General features: G+C 44.7%; 2 protein-coding genes across 2 annotated transcripts in view; one reads left to right on the top strand and one right to left on the bottom strand.

Moving 5' to 3' along the window:
• Window positions 1–4,000, top strand: part of LOC119373427 (atypical kinase COQ8B, mitochondrial) — a 35,596-nt gene extending 31,596 nt beyond the window's left edge. Inside the window, exon 12 of the mRNA XM_037643453.2 lies at window positions 1,392–4,000. Within this exon, the coding sequence (XP_037499381.1) occupies window positions 1,392–1,667 (276 nt within the window). The 3' untranslated portion in view covers window positions 1,668–4,000. The remainder of the gene's footprint in view (window positions 1–1,391) is intronic.
• A 1,675-nt stretch (window positions 4,001–5,675) lies between these two features.
• LOC119373428 (tubulin-folding cofactor B) lies at window positions 5,676–20,954 on the bottom strand. Its single transcript, XM_037643454.2, has 5 exons — window positions 20,794–20,954; window positions 18,488–18,656; window positions 13,274–13,458; window positions 8,233–8,385; window positions 5,676–6,347 (listed from the first exon to the last, which is right to left on the bottom strand). The coding sequence occupies exons 2-5, from the start codon at window positions 18,624–18,626 to the stop codon at window positions 6,057–6,059; spliced, it is 768 nt and encodes a 255-aa protein (XP_037499382.1). The 5' UTR covers window positions 18,627–18,656; window positions 20,794–20,954; the 3' UTR covers window positions 5,676–6,056.
• Window positions 20,955–21,147: the final 193 nt, after the last annotated feature.

Below are 21,147 nucleotides of genomic sequence, written 5' to 3'. Positions count from 1 at the left end.
AGGCAGCGCTTGAAACCCATAAGATCAAGTTTGCGCAGGCTGGTATCCACATGGCTCGGCTAAGACAAGTCACAACTGTGACAAGACCCGAGTCGCATTCAAAGTACTGAACAAACTTTTCTATCAGTTTTTTAGTGCATGTAAGTCCAAGTTATATTGCATGACATGGCAGCCTGTACAACTTCAAAAATTTTCTAACTAATAAATAATATCTGGGGTTTAACATCCCAAAACCATGATATGATTATGAAAGACGCCGTAGTGGAGGGCTCCGGAAATTTCGACCACCTGGGGTTCTTTAACGTGCACTTAAATCTAAGTACACGGGCCTCAAACATTTTCGCCTCCATCGAAAATGCAGCCGCCGCGGCGGGGAGTCGATCCCACAACCTTCGGGTCAGCAGTCGAGCGCCATAACCACAAGACCACCGTGGCGGGGCAAAAAAAAAATTCAAACTGTCATGTTCACATTTACATCAAATCTTTCAAGTCTAATTATATCACAAAATGGTATTGAGCTTTGCAGTACATCACTACTGCTATCACATTCAGTGCAGGAAGAAGTTTTTACTAACTAGTAGCGGTGTGCGAATATTTGAAATTTCAAATCTTTTTCGAATAGCGTTTGCTATTCGATTCGATTCGCACTCGAATATTACTATTCGAACTATTCGAACTTCCCATGTCAGATTGAAAGTGACCCCTTCAAATTTTCGATATGCTTCAGCTCACCCCTTCCAATAGGACGCTGTTCCACATTACACCAGCGTACTGCAGCGAAAGTAACTAAGACGTGTTCGGCACGCAGTAGACTGAGGCCTAAGGTACCCACTCGTTTTTTTTTTTTCATTCCTCATTGAGCATGCAATTGCTGGTGCACACAGTTTGGCTAGTTTGGCCATTTTGTAGGCAGGCCATGAGCTTAATTTGTGACCTTTAGTGACATGAAAACGCATATGTTCAACTAGAAGCAACGAAAGCAGCAGATATTTCCAGGCATGGACGAGCCAAAAGTTTGAATTAACCGAATTTGTGCAGTGGAGCAGTTTGAATTAAATGCCTTTAAAATACACTGAAAACATAGCAGGCCAATAAAAATTTATGATTCGTTTGAATTAACCGAAAGTTTGAATTATCGAGTCTACTGTATGTATAACATTTCTGTGTGTGACCTTCTAATTACTGTTTCTACATAATAAAAAAATAATGATGTTACTTGACTGGCAAGTGGTAACTGTAGATGTATAACAAATTACTTTGTTGAAACTACGGCACAGTTACTTTCCCGCTGCAGGTAACGACCCGCAACGCTTTTACTTTTTGCCAATATAGTGCTGACAACTATAATCATTACTTCCGACAAGATAAATTATGCGGTTCCACGCGTGCAGGTGATGCAGAAGGCACACGTTGACGCAGTCATGATTTTGGGTGAAGCGTTCTCCAAGGATGGCCTCTTTGACTTCGGGAAGCAAGACACAACACGCCGGATCCAGAGCCTGGTGCCCGTGATGCTGCAGCATCGGCTCACACCTCCGCCCGAGGAGACATATTCGTTGCACCGGAAGCTCTCCGGGATATTCCTGCTGTGCGCCAAGTTGCGCGCCAACATCAACTGCAAGGAACTGTTCGACGAGACCTACGCACGATACCGATTTGAGAGCTGATGCATTGTGCGTACATGGTTGGCAGCGTAGTTTGATGGCACTAGGGTGGCATAAGGGATTGTTTTCAGGCTCTTCAGTGATTGGCTCATTGTAACGTTGGAATAAGATACAGCATCTGTGCAGTTGTGATAGTTCATTTGTTACAAGCATTCGCTCGATAAGACAGTTTTTCCGTATTCTCAGGTACGCTTCACTGCATGAAACGTTAGCCCAACTAATGACAACATCAGTTATGGTTAAAATGAAAGCAAAATGAAGCAAAATGGTACTTGCCAAGGGGCTCTTTCCTTGCACATGTTTATTGTGAGAGCCACATCTACGTTTTTTATGTCCCAAAACGAGCGAAACTGTGGTGTTAAGTGTTGCTTTCAAAAAGCAACTAGTATGTCGCCATTAGCTACGCTAACTACTTTTCAGGCAGGCCGACTTTACTTAATAACTAGTAACCGTGCCGACTTCTTGTGTAAGTAGCGAACTACACTAAAGCATATGCACTCAAAGCTCTCAAAGAAGGCACAGTTTGCAGTCGAGTCATGGCACACTCGGATATTTTTTGTATATGTTCACTCACTCGAATACACATTTAATAATTGCAGCTGAAGTAATCGCTTTAGACATGTAGTATCCCTTCAGTAGACCACGACATCGAGATTGAAAACTTGTCATAAATATGGCAATTAAGTGACAACATTTAGCAGCCACAACCCGTAATATAAGCGCAGCAGTGCGAAAACCGTAGAGGCGTTACGGTTAATGATCTCAGCGACGATCAACGAGCTAGTCGTAGTACCTTAGATTGCTTGCAAGCAATCAAAAGACATTATGGCAAATAATATAATTAGCAAATATACTAGTTTGAGTTATCCTTGTTTTGGACAGTTGGTCACACAGACAGTGAACCTTGACTTTGTCCCCCGGAGAGATGCACCACCTACTAAGTGGCATAGTTTCTGCAGTTCTGTAACGCTCTTTTATGAATAGAGCGATAACTTTAGGCTTGTGCGAATAGTTAGGTTCAAAGCAAATTTGAAGCGAATAGCGATTTGGTTGAATAATTTTTAATTGAATTCGAATCGTATATATCACATATTAAGAAAAATGAGCGCATCTGTCATGACCCAACTAACCTGCTCAATATTTTTTAAAACTGAAACAATGCATGTGCAAATGCCATTCTTTTTGGGTCAAAGGGAAGTGGAAGCAACTTTGAATAGTAGCTGGATTAGGCTTTCGGTAGAATGCAAGTGATAACCTGTAAAATACGTTACGTTTTAAAATTTACTCTACCTAGAGCATATAAGCCAGTATAACGAGCTTTTAAACTTAAAAAATGACGAATCAGTGTGACGGTAATTTGTTCATTTAACTTTGAAGTGTGGCTTCGCGGCAGTGGGGGATTTCCCTGGAAAGGTGTATTCACGGTACAGCACCCCTGCACTGCAGTGAAACCACCTTTACAGAGGGTATGTCTATTCGCTCCCCATTTCGAATACTTCGAAATTTAGAATAAATTCGGTTCGAAGCGAATTTGAATATACTGTAATATTCGTTCGACTATTCGAACTGCTCGAATATTCGCACAAGCCTAGATAACTTCGTAATTATACAGCCACATATTTAAGCATGGCAGCCAGTTGGCTCCGCGACCGCAAATAGTCGCCGTTATGTAACTCATCGACATTCGACTTATGACAACTGTCTAGAGTGCATGCTTAATGGTGCAAGCGTGGGCGCATTTGCCTTTGAGGTGGAAATGTGACTGTCTTCTAAAGTTGTATCTGACTACAGTTTCTTGCATTTCCTCAAGAGTTCTGGACAGGCCTAGCATTTCTGAAGCAATTCTTCATAACAGAAATCGCCAAGGTACAACACACATTTTAAAGTTAGCTTGCAGCTGTAATTGGCTAAATCAAGGAGGATTTCCAGTGGAGGTGAATTTGCAAACAAAACTTGTTCGGCAGTGCCACACTCTTTACAAGGAATGCTTCAGTGAAAGAATATCGATTCCTGAATTGAATAAATTTCAACTACTTGCCACACACTTGTACACTTACACGTACTCAGGCACACAAAGAGTTAACAAACTTGTCTACTAGTGCGAACAGCTAGCGATGGAAGACTAACTTAGCAAGTTCTAGGGAACCAATACCGGTGTTATGTTTCGTTTGTCTGCACGTTTGTGTACCTGTGGAAGGTGTTGAACAACTGTTGAAATAAAAATAGAGAAAGAAATACACTGTGTTCCTTATCAAATATTTTTTTATTCGCATCCTTCACATCACTGCGTGCCCAAAAGGCACTGCAAATCTCCTTGGACGTCGAGGCTCAGAACTCCGCAGTTCTTCGATGAGTGCTGGTTTCAGAGCGTTTGTCCAACCAGTCGAGAAAAAAAAAAACGTGTTCGTCGAGGGAATGTTGTAATAACTTAGAAAGACAACGACGCGATAACGAATGTGTGAGGCAGAAACAGCCCGCTAACTTTTTCATCACCGACCCTGTCTTAATTTTAACCCCGCCAGCAGAGTTATTTCGAGCATCGCAATACTCGTTTGCCGTGCTTTGTCGAGTGGTAAGAATAACGTCAGTTTTACGTCTCGTCAATGAACCAGCACAACTAGACGTCAAGAAATAGTCAAATAGCATGGCGCAAATGCAACAATACCATAGAGCTTCGTACAGTAGCTGCGTAATAGAAATCTCATACGACTCTTTAATGAAATCGTCATTATATTCAACCAGCAGAGGTAGCATGCAGATTTTCCACATGGTTGACTCAAAACGAAAACCCGTTGCGCCGAAGCTGTCCAGCGTTAGACAACAGATACGCGAGATAATACACACAAAAAAGCGCTCCACAGTTGGCAACGAAGCTTTGCTTTAAAATCAGTTTGTTCTTCACAATGTTAGCGTAGATGAAATGTCTTGGCAGCGACCGACTTTTGTAGGTGTAGAAATTTGCCCCTTTAATGTTTTCTTTATTACGACACCAAAAATATCTTATTACCAGATGTAGTTTTATCGATCCATAAACCATCTAGAGTTGTTTAATCAATGGCATGAGCATTTTGTGCTTTCATTGCTTGAATGCTGTCTGACAGTCGTCATTATTCTGAAAGGTGCGCTCCGGTACTAGCTCATTAATGGGAAACAAATATTAATAAAACGAGCATAATAGTAGTTTGAGGTTACAAAAGACTATTTCTGCAACCTGCAAGAGAACACGGCACCACGTAGATAAAAAATGTCGCCTGTGCATAGCCGTGCGCTTCCGTTTATAATCCTTTCCGCTAACGCTCGGTTTTCCAATCAAAAAGTGAGTATTCACTGCCTAATCACACGTGTGTAAGTCATTATACCTAACATGCAACCAATTCAATCCAATTTGCGCAACTCCCATTACCGGCACGCTAGTAGAACAACCACAGCCCCGGGCTGCTTTATTTGTAGTAGCATCTGTATGAAGCCCTACAATATATCTTATCTTAGCGCTTTGTAACACGCCAGCCACGCACGCAAGCAATGACGACAAGCTAGTAAACGCGACCCTCAAGTAGTGCAGCGTGCTACAGTGAGCAAATCATCACTTCAATTTCATCAAGAACACTGATTTTTAAATAAGTGCAGTTGCAAACAAGATGTGCTTCAAAATGAAAACTTAACGAGTGCAAGTGCAGCAGTTGTTACAGCGGCTAAACGATTCCAGCTACCAGCAATCGCGCCAGCATGTAAAGAGTCAGTCCATTCGAGTGGGCTATTCCGAGTACTGTAAATCAGTTTTGGGGTAGACTACAGCAGTCTTGAAACCACAGCTTGCCACGTAAGAGCATCGCATTTACAGTCGGAACAATGCGACACCCTGCCTATAAAGTGTCAATTTTTCTGCGTTTGCCGACAACTAGCGTAATGCTAACGTTAACTATTCTTATGAAGAAAACCTTCATTCTTACAACACTGAGCTCAAAGGTCTGCCAGCTTCCCTAAGTCTCCATTCTTTGTTTTTTTTGTGTGTGTGAATGGCCACTGGTTCTAAAAACAAACTTCTGCAAAGCTCACTAGTCCCGTACTTCGATCTTTTTCAAAACATGACCTTTCACAGGAGATTCACTTCGTATAAAACAAGCTGGTCACGTTTTTCCATCTATTCTACATTAGCACATCAGCCATACCCTCACTTAAACCGAATAATCCTTCGTAAACGTCGGTGGTTACTCCCCCTCGCGAGTTTCTTGCCCCCTTCGAAACCTGACAACACACACTATGCGCTATGGAGTGAGCAAAAATGGAAAAAAAATCCCATTTCGAAAAAGAACAAAAAAAAATTTTACAAAGTGGTGTAAAACGAACTACAAGCGCAAAGCGCTGTGCGCGAAAGAAACTATGCATCTTTCACTACAGTTCTTCATCGAGGTCTATTTCGCCGCCGTCGGTGCAATCGCCCTCGGGCAGGAAGTTTCCGAGGACGAGATCGGCGGGGCGCACGAAGCCGCCGTAGTTGGGGGGGCACTCAAAGTACCGCTTTCCCGCTACGCTGCCGTCGTTCTTGCCCAGCGGAAGGTCGTACCGGACGCCGACCCAGACACCCGGCTTGAAGTCGACCTCGCCGACGTAGGCAACGGTCCCGCGCCGCCTCGGCTGACCGGGGATGCCGACCACTTCGCAGCGGTTCCCGACGTGAATGACCTGTGCAGAGAGGAAAGCGTTCCCGAAACAAAGATAAAGATTGGATGCAAAGACAATCAATGATTAGCCGAAGCATCTCGTACTCTGTTACAACGGATACACAAATATCTGAAACATTCTAATCACGAATACAATATTGTTTCATTTGATTCAGTCTTCATATTGCCACACGCGCTTCTTTTATTATTTTTATGTAACTAGTCCGTTGCACGCGTAGCCGCTGCCTTGCGCATGCCACGCCCAAATGTATGGGAACCTTCCAGATTATCTTAGAATTTTCTTATAGGCTTGAGCGCGAAAACGCGAACAGTTGAGATTATTCTCGATCTAACGCAGCCACCAGCGATAAGGCTCGAATGTTCGATGCCGCATGTATAAATGCCGACGCGCCTTGCTTCAGGTCAGTTTATTGACGTCCAACGCTCTGTTCGCCGCTATGAATGTACCATGTGCATTGCTGTAGCTTGACTTTCCATTTCCCAGCCACAAGTTCGGCCAAAATAAAGAGTTTGATCTTGGACACGCCAACTGCTGCCTTCGTCGACGTCACGACCCCATGAAAATATCAAAGGTTGATATAGTCTACGTTTGTTAGCCATTTGAGACACGCATTATGATCGACTGTCTATAAGTGCTTGACATAATTTTATGCCAAGGTTCTGGAGATCAAATTCAAAGCGAGTGGAAGGGTTAAAATAAATTAGTGTATTTTAGAGCACTTACCGTATTTACTCGAATCTAACGCGCACCTTTTTTCCGGAAAAACGAGTCCAAAAATCGCATGCGCGTTAGAATCGAGTACCGAAAAAAAAAAAATTCGGTTATCGTATTGCCATCGACATTTCAAAATGGCCGCCTCCTACGATTTCTGCCATTTTTTCAGTTCGTACGTGTGCACTGTGCTGAGGAGATTGTCATCCCGTTCTGCGTTCGCATCGACGGCATGGAAGTGCTGACTCCAAATACTCGACGAGTGTACCACGATGCCGCATTTAAAAGAATAGTTATTACATGTGCAGAGAGACGGACGGAAATCGGGCCGCATCGCGGTCGTTCGGATATAGTTCGGAGTTCCCGAAACGTGCGTGCGAGACTGGCGCAAACAGAAGCAGATTTTTTACAGCAAAGCTTCACGAAAAGGTTCCAGTGGACCAAAGCAGGGCCGGTTTCCCGAAATCGAGGAGCGTTGACAGCGACAAGGAGTTGTCCGACAGCGACGAGGACTGATCCATTACGCGACTCGTATCGCCGCCGTAGTGGTGACAGTTTTAGCGGTAAGGCCCGCTTTCTGACTTTGTGTTTTACTTTTTTGAAACTTTTGTTCTTTAAAACCCAAATACTTGTTCTTCCGAATGTGCGAAGTTTGACTCCTACGGACTTTTTTTGTTCTTTTCTCTCACGAAAAATGGGTGCGCGTTACAATCGATGTATTACTTTTTTTTTTGGTCGCGGAAAACGGGTGCGCGTTACAATCGAGGGCGCAGTAGAATCGAGTAAATACGGTAATTCCTCAGAAGTGATATAATGAAACTTTAGGCAACAAAAATGCTTAATTAAATTACCATTAGCTCAGTGTTCTATGTCTCTTCCTAGCCAACAGTGCACGGAAATGGCAAAAGTAAGTCATGTCTCTAAATGAGGATGCTGTGTCGCAGAGCTTAACAGAACCTTGATGAGATCAGTGAAAGAGTTCAACCAAAGCAAAAGGCAGAAAAAAAAAAGACAAGATACAGCACTGACTCACTTTACCTCACTTCTAACATCCCCAAATTGATGAAGCACCCACATTTTACGGGCTTAAACCACGTACAAGTCGAATGCACACCCAATTTCTTTTGCGAGAAGAGCCCATAACTTTCAATCAATCGAGGGAAAAATCAATCACCTTCAGTATTTCCTTCTGCTTGCGCGCCTTCTCTTCCTCCAACCTGCGGGCCATCTCCTGCGCGTCCTCGTTGTAACGACCAAGCCCGTGCTTCTGCAGGAACGCTCGTGCCGTGTCGTTGCGTCGGTTGTAGGCCTCCTCGGACAGCTGCACCTGTGGGCGAAGAAGACAGCAAGAGAAAACGATAGGCATGGGTGAATATTCGAGCGCTTCAAATATGCTAACGATTCTAACGAGTGAATTCACAGTATTTGAATTCACTTAAATACGAATTTGAATCATTTGAAATTTCGAAGTATTTGAAATGAACGAATAGAAGTTTATTTGACCGCTTGTAAGCCCCCTGCAAAGGTGGTTTCACTGCAGCGTGGGGGAATGGTATGCCATGAAACCATCTACTATACAGCAGAAATCCGCATTAATGCAAAGCCACACTTCAAGGTTAAATGTACAGCGGTGGCCATTATGCCATGTATTCCTATGGCAGCGTGGCCTGGAAGATTTTGACTACCCCGTACATATTACCTTCACCTGAATTAATTGTTTTTAAGCGCAGAGCACTTTAGGGGCCCGGCTTGTCGTCCATCCATGCATCTCATGTGGCGTGATCCAGGGGCGTAGCCAGAAATTTTTTTCGGGGGGGGGGGTTCAACCATACTTTATGTATGTTCGTGCGTGCGTTTGTATGAGTGCGTGCCTATATACCCAAGCAAAACTGAAAAATTTCGGGGGGGGTTTGAACCCCCCCAACCCCCCCCTTGGCTACGCCCCTGGCGTGATCACGCTCACAGTAAAGTGCTCAATACAGGCCATAACAAGGCTAGCAATGCTCACAACTGGGTTAAAATGAACGAACAAGGTCTAAAATAATATAATTACAGAAATAACCAAGAAGTAATTGCATTAATTCACTAAAAATCGCTAGAAACATTCCGGAAACCCGCGGTTGACTCTGGGATCGCGCAAGAGAGGTCGCCACTGCCTTACCGAGCCAGTGAATGCCCCTCCCCTTAGGCTTCACCGGCGCTGCATTGCTACATTTGATGGGAGAAACAACCTGACGGAACTCGCTGCAGACGATGCGTATCTCAACTGCTGTAACAAGCAGAAAGTCAATAAAGCGCAGCAAAAAGTAGCGCCCATGTCGCACACAGAGTTTACTAATCTCCCTAATAAGATTCTACTCGTGCCAGGGAAACCCTACATGCTTACATCAAACGTTGGCGTCATTGACGCATTGATAAAAGGGGCAGTGGGAACTGTACGAACGGGAATCACTTGATGCCCGTGCTACGCACCTCCTCAGGTTTGACAGTAGTGGAACTGCCATATGTTTTTTAACTTTAAAGGCTTCTGATACAGGCTTATATGTGCTAAGTATAGTAAATCTGGAAATGTAACGTATTTTACCGGTTATAACTTGCACCCTACTGTTATTCAAATCTTGCTACTATTCAAAGTTGCTTCCATTTCACTTCGAACCAAAAAAGTGACATTCGTACATGCCTAGTCCCTTAAACATATTGTACAAGTTAGTCGAGTCATGACAAAGATGCTCATAGTTTTTTATACAGTAATGCCTCATTACTTGAACTTGCATATCTCGAAAAATCAGCTAAGTCGAAATTTTCCGCAGTACCATACGATTTCTCTTAGGTGCAATGTATTTACACTCAAACCTCATTATAACAAAGTCACATCTGCCACAAAAATAACTTCGTTATATCCAAAAATTCGTTATAAATGGTTATTTGTAACAATGTATCTATGACAAGACTATTCATTTACTTCGTTATAATCGATACTTCGTTATATACGAGTTCATTATATCGAGGTTTGAGTGTAATCGTGACTGAGAATGGAACGAAAACCTCGCCGCCGAACCGTTTCACAAGGTTTGCGCGATGCTGCCGCGCTTATGACAAAGCAGACACTGTTCCCGAATGCGAAGTCGAAACCAAGCGGCATAACAACTTTGTCAAGCAACCCTGTGTCACGTCATGTGACACTACAGACGTGCACAGAGGCAGGCCCTGCAAAATAGCACGGTTCGTACACTTTGTTTTTGTTTACCATCAGAGATGCGATTTCAATATTGTTGTATTTACACAAGGCACGTCGCGCAGATTTTTTTGTCGGCCGTGCGGTGTGATGAGGATAACACCGCCAAAGCAAAGCAAGTCACTGATGCTGCAAAGAAAGGTAGCCCCCTCAAAGCGGATTCGAGGCTCAAAGTTCCCGGACGTCAAAACGGCACTGACTGTGAGGCTGCATCGTGCGAGAGGAGCCAGCCTTCTAGTCACAACAACACTGACAGAGAAGACCAATTCTCCGGACTTAGCGGTGGGCTACACCGATCTCACCTGCAACATCGGCTGGTTTGACCATTTTCTCAAGCAAAACAACGTGGCATCACACAGTGATCGTGGCAGTGTCAATGCAGCTACTCAAGGGGTGACAACATCAGCCAAAACAAGAAACATGCCTTGCTTGACGCAAAATAAAGTTGAGTGCAGTGGCAGGGACGATCGGCACATACGATGTGTTAAGCAACTTGAGAAAGCTTTGCTAGGTGCAAGCGTTACTGCGAAGCAGACCGCCTTACTCGGTCTTTCTGCACTAAATAAAAAGGCAGTGCCGAAAAACACGGCTGGTTGATAGCTCTGGTATGTAATTATCCTTCTTTAAAACCTTTACAAAGAGCCAGTTATGCAGTCCTGTTAAGAAACTGATCATTAGTGATAACGTTTTTAGATAGAACTGGACTTCTCAATTGAAACTGCACAACTTTGCTTATCTCGAAATTTTTTCTTGTTTTTACTATTTCGAGTTAACGAGGTACTATTACTGTAACTTGAAAAGACTATAGAGCATGGCGCCCAGAACGTGGTGGCACCCCATGGCAAGAAGTGCAGCTGCTCCAAACGCCGCTCTTGGTTTATTCCAGCTACCGACCAATAGCAGCAATCTGTTGTGTGAAGAAAAAGCCGCTGTATGAAAGCCCTCCGAAAAGTGCGAGTATAGGAAACCCAAGCTGAAGTATGCAGCGCGACAACAGCGCCACGCTGCGGCTCTGGAGAGAAGCTCTGGTGCAACTTGGTGCAAGCGCAGCCAACTCAACCCGTATGTCGGCAGCGGGAACACGTGCGTGCGCGTGCTGCTCAGTCGGTGCGGGGAACTGGGGCGCTGTGCCGACAGCTTGGCACGCTGAAGCGAGAGGCTTGCTGTGCGAAACTGCATTTCCACGTTGGCAGGAGTGACCCCGCGAAAGCGCAAGCTAGGTCCGAAGTACTGCGGCGTCGTGGCCTGCCACAACAGTGCAGACAAAACCAAGGCACGCGATTCACGTGTGAAACTATTGGTTCCCGGGCGTGTCGCACGAGAAATAAAGGAGGCAAGCGTGGATAGCTGACAGCGCTGTCTCGCCTTCTATTTTGGCTGTCTGAGTTCATCGCTTTCATTCGTTTCGACTACCTGAATCGGTACGTAACGCGGCGCATGCACGCAGTGACTACAGTAATGACTACTCGCTGTCTTCTCGCATTGTGAAAGTCCAGTTACGGTTGTAGATTCCCCGTGTTCGTGAGACCTACCCGTCGTTGTTGAACATTCACACTCGCGTTATACCGTTAGCATTGCGCAGTTGGTTGAATTCAACTGAACTCGGCACATTGGCAGAAGTTCGACGCCTGCAATTTACACGTCGGGAAGGCTGCTTTATCAAGCCAGAACGGACATCTGTGCATTTTCAGCAAGCTTTGACATCGTTCTGCAGGTTTGCTTTGTTTTTGTCACTTTATTAGGGTGATATATATTTAAGCCGCTAAATATAACTTGCATTAATACATGCTTTGCAATTGCAACCTTGAAGTAACGACCTTCAGACTTTGTGAGATTTTCTAGCCACGTTCGTGCAGCAAGTTTTATACGCCTGTCAAGTCGATATCCTCATAAAAAGAGAGTGCAAGCATGACGCGAAAGCCGAAAAAAACAAGGCAAGCAGTTAATCTTGCTTCACAGTGGTTAAAGCTCACCTAGCTGCCTTGCGTCTTAATCGGCGGGTGATTCTCCAGCGGCACGAAGGACTTGACTCTAACCTTCTCAGGAAACAGTGCCATGGCCGCATAATTTCTTTTTTTTCGCATGCCGCAAACGTTTGTTCACGAAAGTACACAGCTGCTACTGTAAGCATGCCATATCAAAACAACAATCATGAGATTCGTAGTCCACACCGCAGAACATCGATAGCGTGTACGGCTTCATTTCGGAGTGCATATTCACCATTACGTATCTTTAACATGACCGAATGAGACTTACCTCGAGGTATACGTCCTACACGGTGTAATCGCGACTTGGGAAATGCATTTCGCTTTGTGTCGGGTGTCGTCATCGAACGTCTGCTCTTCACCGTAAACGTGATTGACGAGCCTTTCTCCTTTAATCAAGTTCGCTTTTCGGAAGTGCCAGTCAAGCTAGAAGATCCTTTTGAAGCCGCACTGCAAGTGGTACATTGTGAGGCGCCGCAAGTGCACCGCGAGAGCTCTGCATGTGCACGGAAGCGAGCGGCAGCGCATTGGAGAGAAGGGAAAACGTGCGTTGCTTGCACCCAGTTTGTATTTTTATGCCAGAGATGGCGCTGCCTGTCAAGAGCAGCAGCGCCACGAAGCGATGCTTGGGGAGCCTATGGGCCTCTGCATGAAGAGAGGGCGCTTGAGGAATGGCAACTTTGCACTCCGCTTGTGAACTCTCATTGCTGCACACGACTGCAAGATTTGGCTGAGCTGCTCACAGCAGTATCTCCTTTACGCTATTTTTTTCACCAAGAACGAGAGTTGTTCAAAACCTCATAGATTCAAAAACTGAAATAAAAGTTGCAACCCCTTCAAAGAATTGTACAGTGTAAGATTACTCCAAATGTAAATGATGTAACATTTTAACTATTCTGGAGCAGCAACTGACTTCACAACCACACGATTAACTGAAATGAGTACACATTCAAGAGAGTGAAGAGATGAAGAAGCAAAGGTGATGCAGCACCAACCTTCTGCACTTTTGAGAGGTCCTTAAATTCGTCGGTATTCAACAGCGGGTCAGAAACGTGCAGCACGAGGCCATCGCAGATGGGGTAGGCATCCAGACATGCACTGTCATCGTCCGTGAGGTTCTTGATGATGTTCTCATCGTCAGAGTCACGCAGCTCCAGCCTCATTGAGTTGGCAGATGCACCTGTCAAAGGAAAAAAAAAGAAAAGGTGACAGACTTGTCAGCATACAGTCTAAGCCTTGCTAGTAAGTACAGTAATGAACAAATGAAATGCAAACAAGAAGTTACAAAGTAGAAGAGATACTGCGAGTGCTAACTTAAAAGCACTTCCTAGAACCGCTAATTTATATGGATGACAAAGGCAATTTAGGCCTCAAACTAAGCATGCAAGCCAAAATCATGTTGATATCACACATACTTGTGGTAATAAGAATGAAATAACTCACTTTGGTTAACCCTAACTTGTTAGTATTTTACTTGTCCATGACTGCAAAAACCTCATGGAATGAAACGATACATCGAAACTTAACTTGTAACAATTGGTATTCGCGATTTCTCAACATAACCCCACCGCATCTCTACAAACCTGGCTGCAAAAGATTGTTAGCTCTTATGTAGGTAAACAAGTCAATATTACACCTGTGTGACAACAACCGAAGACAGTGGAAGCAAAAGTATGCACACAACTTAGCCCTGAATTGACATAAGGCATGCCTTATTGGTTGTGTTTTTCTTGTGTCTCTTCCTAGTCCTCATGTTCTTTCGTGGTGCATTGAGTAACTTTTTAATTCGTATAAATTTCAAATCAGCATCCAAAGATGTTAAAGAAACACTATTTTTTACACGTCAGATCTATCCTAGATTATGCTTCTGTGATTTGGGACCCTTATCAGGACTACTTGGTACAAATAAAAAGTCGGTTTCGCCGCAACGGCGAAGCAATGAATGCAATAGCAACAAATTGGAATGTAACTCGAAGAACGGAAAGCAGCTCGAAATTACCAGCACGTCGCTCAAGCCCAAAGGACGCACAAAAAGAGTGCACACAGGACGAGCGCGAACTATCATGCATCACAGCTCGATACTTGAAGAGCACTGCTGAAACAAAGCAGGACGCACTAAACAAACGAACAGGCACACACAGGACGAGCCCGACGAAATGTTGCAGCTGTTACTTATTTCTGTTTGAACAGCGTGCTCCTTTCGCAAACGCAGCTGCTGCAACGAGCGAAGTGACTTTCGTACGCTCTGTCACTTCAGCGTGGACATCGCGGGGAAAGCACAAGACACACAACCCCTCGCCCGCCCCACTTTTTTTCCTTGAGATAAGCGCATGAAGGCGACCATGCCCTGTAGGGAGAATAGCATCGGTGTTCGCAGGAGCGGAGCGACGACGTTTAAAGCGCACCCCGCGCGCCATCTCGCTGGTGAGTAAGAAAGCATGCTAAAGTAAATGGTGTATATTAATAGCTCGCCATTAGCATGCTGAAAGACGGTACTCTCCGTGGCTTAGCCGTCTAACACCATGCGTTTCAGAGCGAGAGGTCGGCCGTTCGATTCCGCGCGTCGGAAAATATTTCTGAATTATTTTTCTTTGTGGCTTTTTTACATATATATATACACGTATACATATACGATGCATGACGGTGGCGACAGCGACAGCAAAAACCAGCCGAGACTGTCCATATAACTGCTATCGCAATAATAGAAATACTTCAAAATCAGGCTGTGCAATTCGTCTCCAATAATTACAACCTCTTCCAAATTGTCACTGAGATAAAAGCCTCGCTGGGCTGGGAAACGTTAACCACGAGAAAAAAATTTGAGACTAAAATTCTTTCACCGTATCTTCCATAAACAAACAGGCATTGATAGCTGCACCTGCCTCTCAGAACCACCCTATGTCTTGACTCGGCATGACCGCTCAAAGAAGGCGCAAGGTAGACCGAAGCTGTCTTCTACCCTGCGCTGTCGTAGGAGTCACACAGGTCACATAACCGGAGTGAATAAAGAAATCAATAAAACAAAATGACGATCAGACAATGCTCGAAATGAGACTTAGCTGTGTCAGTCTACCCTCACATACACTTGCGTGCTTGCAGCATCTCTGTCCTATGGTTTTCACAGCATGGAACTGGCTGAATTTTTTTTGTTTAAGGGGGGACGTGGCACTTAGAAAACGAAAATCGACTAAAAAATCTAGTTTCCGCTTGCCATTTCTTCACTTTCCTGACATCATTGTGCACCTAGTTACAAGTTTTTATTGCTGCATACTGTCGTCTTCTATCCATATCTTACTTTTAAAAAAACAAAACCGTGCATCCTGCCCTTTATATTGAGGGCGAACAGCAAACAATTATTATGTCCTTCCTGTGATGGAGGAGCAATATCTTTTGTTCTACGTGGGTTATCATTATGATTTCTTTTTCGCTTGTAAGATAAACAGATGTGATGTGTCGTAAGGCAAATTTTGTTATAGTACTTTCATGAGAAAATGTTCTAAATCCAGGTTTTGTTTCGAGTATTAACCCTTTACGGTCCAATACTTTTACCCACTTTCCGGCTCTACTGGTCCGAAACTATTTTGCCAGTTTCCGGCGCCGCGAAGGAAAGCACAAACTGTGGAAGAAAAACTCGCAGGATATTTATTTTTGCTCCGGCATTCTGCAGGCAACTCCTTTTGTGATATTTGGGCAGCGTATGATACCGCTCAAAGCATTCTCCTGGGTCAACAGAGGTGGTGTCTCCATCGCCGTCCTCGTCGTCTTCATCACTCACTTCTGTCGAATCACTGTAACCACGGTCTGGTGGAGGCACGTAATTCTCTTCCTCACTAAAGTCATCCTCGCTTTCGCTAAAAGCACCACCGTAAAGCGCATGCGTTGAAAACGTGGCCATGCTTCTCAGCAAAACGCACGCGAGTGGGTACGCTCTAGGCTCCATGCTGAACATAGTGCTGCACTCTAGTGTAAAAAAAAGTAAACCTGAACAAACAAAGCTCACTTATTCCTCAAGAGGTGGCACTTCATGTATACAAGAAAATGTGCGCGACTCACAGTGAGAAAACATTGAAATTTAAATCACGAACATCCTTGTCGGGCGGTGCCCGACAGCGGACCGCTACGGCCGTGTTGCGTTGTCGAGCGCTGCCCGACAACGGACCGCAAAGGGTTAATGAGGGCATTTTTTAAATCAGGTGCAACAGCTCACAACTCTGCTGGGAAATGGCCTAAAGCAATGATTTATACTTTACGACACACTACAAACATTCTCAATGTATTCTGTGGATTGTACATTGGTGTGCAGGTTGCAATTAATTAGCTAATTAGGCCTTAAACAAAGAAGTGGGTGTCTGTGATATCCTGGAAACTACTTATCATAGAAAAAAAGGAATTGAATATTTGAAATCGGCATGCAAATATTCTTAAACTCTGCTAGTTGCAGCAAAATCGATCAAGAATTAAAAAAGAAGTTTTGAAGTGCCACGTCTCCCCTTAATATTGTAGGTTAGGTTACGGCACGTTCAGTAGAAGTAAAATGCAATTCACTAACACAACGTTTAATACTCTTTACCATCCATTTATACCATCGGCTGTTTTTTATGGCGAATGAGCGACCACAGAGATCACAAGCAAAACTTCCCTTAAAGGGCCCCTCACCAGGTTTGACAATTTTTAGCTAACGAGCGCAATGCATACACTGGGCGTTCACGATCACGTCTGCCAAAATTGGCAACGCTACGCGCCGCGGAAATGGGTCAAATTTCAAGGTGAACGCTGCTTGCCCTTCCTCTCGCGGGCGCGCGCTTTAGAGAATGAGGGGATGACGTACATGAGAAAATGGTCCTACGTATATGGTAGTGCTGTGACGTCGCTCCTCTACGTAGACGACTGTGCTCTGACGTCGCCAACAGTAGCACGTGACACTGCGATAATTATTTGCCACGACATATGTTGTTTGCGTAACTTGTTGCTTGAATAGATTAATAAAACTAGAGAGAAATAATGAGACACACAATGGGAATGTGTGCGTCTTTTTCATTTTTTTTTTTCGTGAATTGCAGCGAGATGCGGGGCTAATGTGCCTCCCTTTCCCATGCGTTCGTGTCCCCGCGGTTAGCACATCGAGCAGACGCCAGCCCTGGAAACGAAAGTAATGTTCTGGCGCGTTCGAGCACTCAATATGCTCATTTATTCTACCGCGTCCAAGTAAACGTTAATGCCGCACTGATTTAGGTGCACGTTAAAGAACCCCAGGTGGTCGAAATTTCCGGAGCCCTCCACTACGGCGTCTCTCATAATCATATGGTGGTTTTGGGACGTTAAACCCCAGATATTAATTAATGCCGCACTGGCTCATGATACCGCCACTCTCGTACCCGTACAAATGTCTCAACTTTCATGCCCACCCCGCAGAAACAGGCAGTAAACCACAGAGAACGCCGACAAAATGCCCATGGCCGCTACAGTAAAAAAAAAAGAGAGAGAGAGAGAGAGATAGCGGCCGTGCAACGCCGCTCGCGTGCTCGGGCTGGCTCGGGCACGTCATGCGCACGTGACCATGCATGCGCATGACGTGTTCATGCGGTATGTGTCAAGTGAAGAGGGCAGGGAAGGGATTTGGCTTGCTAAGGCTACACGCGGCGAGTGGCAAGGGTTTGAAACTCGCCTCCTCGCATCATGGTTTCGCGCCGCTACAAATTATTGTTTTTCTCAGCTCGTAATGAACCGATTTGAAAAATTCTTGCGGCATACTGCTCTTCATTCGGCACACAACAACTTCCAGCGTCTAACTAAAATTTGCTATGTGGCCTGGTGAGGGGCCCTTTAACACCTTTTCTCGGTCAACCAGTCATTGCATAGTGGCAGTGGGCTGAAAAATTTTATGTGGACCGTATTGTACGATCCTACGGAATTATGAGAACGAACAGGGCAGCACTGAATGCGAAATATCTCTTTTAAAAATAATTCTGAGGCAAAAAAAAAAAACACGTTCGTTCGCGAGTCTTAATTTTCGTGTATCCTTTTTTTTAGTTTTTTTCCATGTTTTTTACTGCACTATGCATTGTTACATGCCCACCTGCTTGGTATTTACACTGCCATGCACTTAAATAAAAAATACTTGTAAAATAAGAGCTAGCTTCTTTGGTGACACACTGCAAGGGAATGAGAACAGGGCGATCACTAATAAGACATACGCAATGTTAACTCACCTGTGAGAAGTTCCAGCTTCTGTTTGATCTCGCGAATCGTGTTTGTGACGGGGAACTTGCGCTCCGAGTACAACGGGCTCCCTTCGGTCCTGACGACCAGCTTGACGAAGGTTGGCGCAGCGTCACCTCTCTCGCACATCGTGAACGTTGTGTGCGTTGCCCGGAGTGCCTGAGCAAAGCGAAATAGAAGTTAGTAAGGAAACCACACACAAAAAAAGAACTGAAACGGTCGGTCTTTTGAGCCCACTACGAAGACCATAGCAGAAGAGTACCGAGCTAGTCACCAAAGCCTCCTAAAAGTGTATGACACTATAATGTTATGTCCATAGGCGTGCTCATGGTTCCCCATAAGGGGGGGGGGGGGGTTCAGAGAACGTTGGTGGAGCCAACTTTTTGACAAGAGGAATGGTCTTCGTCAGAAGACTAGTCATCCTGTCGAAAATGAAGATGATTTCATTTTCTTGAGGACGTTTCGCCTTCAAGACGACGGAATGTCCTTAAAAAAAGATGAAATTTTAAGAAGTGCAGATTAATTGTTTTCATCAGGACGAAAAAGATGATTCGTCAATGTCTTGACCACGAGGACCCGTCTTAAAAGTCTTCACTCCATTGACATACTCTATTCAACAAGTTTTCTGTAATGGGGTATGATGTTGATGATAATTTCTGACCAAATTTAAGTACTGTATGTACTTGAGTACTACTAGCACTGGCTAGTGTTGGCAGTTATGTACCAAAAATTACAAATGCCAGTGAGATCAATTAAGTACAAGTTTTTTAAGCTAACAAAGACGTTTTTCCATGGACTGAAGAATACCATCTTACCACCTTACTGCCACTTTGGCTATCATCAACTTTCTAATTAATTTGGCTAGTATGTTAGTGCGACTTCTAACGAGCAGAATACAAATGGCTAAGTGATGAGACTGGCACCAGGCATTGTTTCGTTGTTCCTTTATATGTATGCACTTCATGCAATAAGCTTTCTGATGAAGTCAGCACTTGTGGTTTGTCGTCCTTTGTGTGTTTGTTGAAAAATCGTGCTACCTACTTATTATGCATTAACTTTCACTCAAATGCAACCAATCGCCGACATGAGCTGAGCGAAACGAGAAAGTTTTAGTTTCAGGTCCTCTGGCTCAATGGCGTCAGCGCTGATCAATGTTGTCAGCTGATGTTGGTGCTACGACACCAACATCATGTCTCGATTGCATCTCAATCTAAAAATTGAGTTGTCAACAGTGTATATAAATCTATGTATTTGCATCTGATTTATCCTATAGTCACATTATTCGCATGTAGTCTCTCATACACCCGGAACACACTGAACATCACAAACAACAGGCAGGTTTTGACCGCTTCAACGTTATCAACGCTGCCAAACGCAAAACTCATTCCAGATTTATGGTCTGTCGACGCGCTAGTTTCGTCAAAATGATCATCGACTCCGCCCCAGCGATAATGCAACAATCTCAACACTTACGGTGCAACTTTAATTAAGTGCGACATTGCGGTTACGTTATTTTGCTTAATTGTCCATCGCGTAGCTAGTGCGGAGATGCCAACGCGACCGCTCCTCTCCGCGTCACGCCGAGCAATTACGTAGGTGTGGCCTCGTCGACGGTGCCTTATAAGGCAGTTTCGCGTGTATACGACGAACGTCAAAATGTCACGCCGCCGCGTTACGTACCACACGCCAACATCTGACGCTTACGACGAAGTCGTAAGACGCGCACAACCCGAAATTTGGCAGTCTTTCCAGCGCTGATGACAGGAGAGCGCACAAGCGTTAACTAAGGCATACACCGCAATCACGCAATCGAGGAAACGTTGGCGGCGCGGTTTGGAGATGCCGGTACTTCGGCCCGCTATAATTAGAAGCTGTAAAAGCGTCGTCGATGAGATAGGAAGTTCCCGCGGCACGTCGAATAACGCGAATTGAGAGATGCGGCGCGCGGGTGAGCGATTTGACAGTTTAAAAGGCGATGACCGTCGATCAAATTAGGCCGATACGCAGCAACAACTGACGCACGCTTGACTACGACAACCCGTCGAACCGAATTAAAGCAGGCTTCAGGGCTCCGCAGTTTCTGGTTTCTTCAACCTACACGCGAGACGCCGGTCAAGAACCCCTAGTCTAAATCGAGCCACGTAACGAAACGAAAGGTAAACAAGAGTTGACATGGTGCGGCACCTCTTCGAGATCCTTTTAACGGGACTTGTGTCACGTTTCAGGGCAACGAGGCACGCCTTTCTGGGTAGATTGGGGGCGCGCGGCTGGATTAAGCGATCGTTCCGGCACTCACCCGTGAGATTTAAGGGCCCGGGATGAAGTCCGTTAGTGCTGGAAACTTCGGTGACGAGTCGAGCCCGAGAAACGAAGCGGGCGATGGCTGATTCACGTAGCTGAAAAGAAAAAGTGGAAGAACGTCCACAACCGCCAGGAAAAACCGAAACAAAACAAAACGACACGCGAGCGAGGTGCGCAAGTGAATAAACTCGAATTTGTGATACTTCTCACGGAGCGAATAAATACGGAAAGTATGTTTAGTAGAAGAAATTATTTCACAATTTGTGACATTTTTTTCTTTAACATGGCGATCATGACGTTACTTGAATCCAGTTTTGTTTTGCAAACACAATTACAAGTTCTAATACTA

Source organism: Rhipicephalus sanguineus, chromosome 11, assembly GCF_013339695.2.
Source record: "Rhipicephalus sanguineus isolate Rsan-2018 chromosome 11, BIME_Rsan_1.4, whole genome shotgun sequence".
In the NCBI taxonomy this organism is placed as follows: Eukaryota; Metazoa; Arthropoda; class Arachnida; order Ixodida; family Ixodidae; genus Rhipicephalus; species Rhipicephalus sanguineus.
The sequence above is the reverse complement of the archived record's forward strand: the minus strand, read 5'-3'. Positions and strand labels throughout refer to the sequence as shown.

Excerpts from the sequence above, each read along its gene's own strand:
- LOC119373428 (XM_037643454.2), bottom strand. The coding sequence starts at position 18,626 with ATGTGCGAGAGAGGTGACGCTGCGCCAACCTTCGTCAAGCTGGTCGTC. Across the intron at positions 8,386-13,273 it reads ACCTCTCAAAAGTGCAGAAG|GTGCAGCTGTCCGAGGAGGC; the intron begins GTTGGTGCTGCA and ends CTTCGCCCACAG. Across the intron at positions 6,348-8,232 it reads AGCAGAAGGAAATACTGAAG|GTCATTCACGTCGGGAACCG; the intron begins GTGATTGATTTT and ends CTCTCTGCACAG.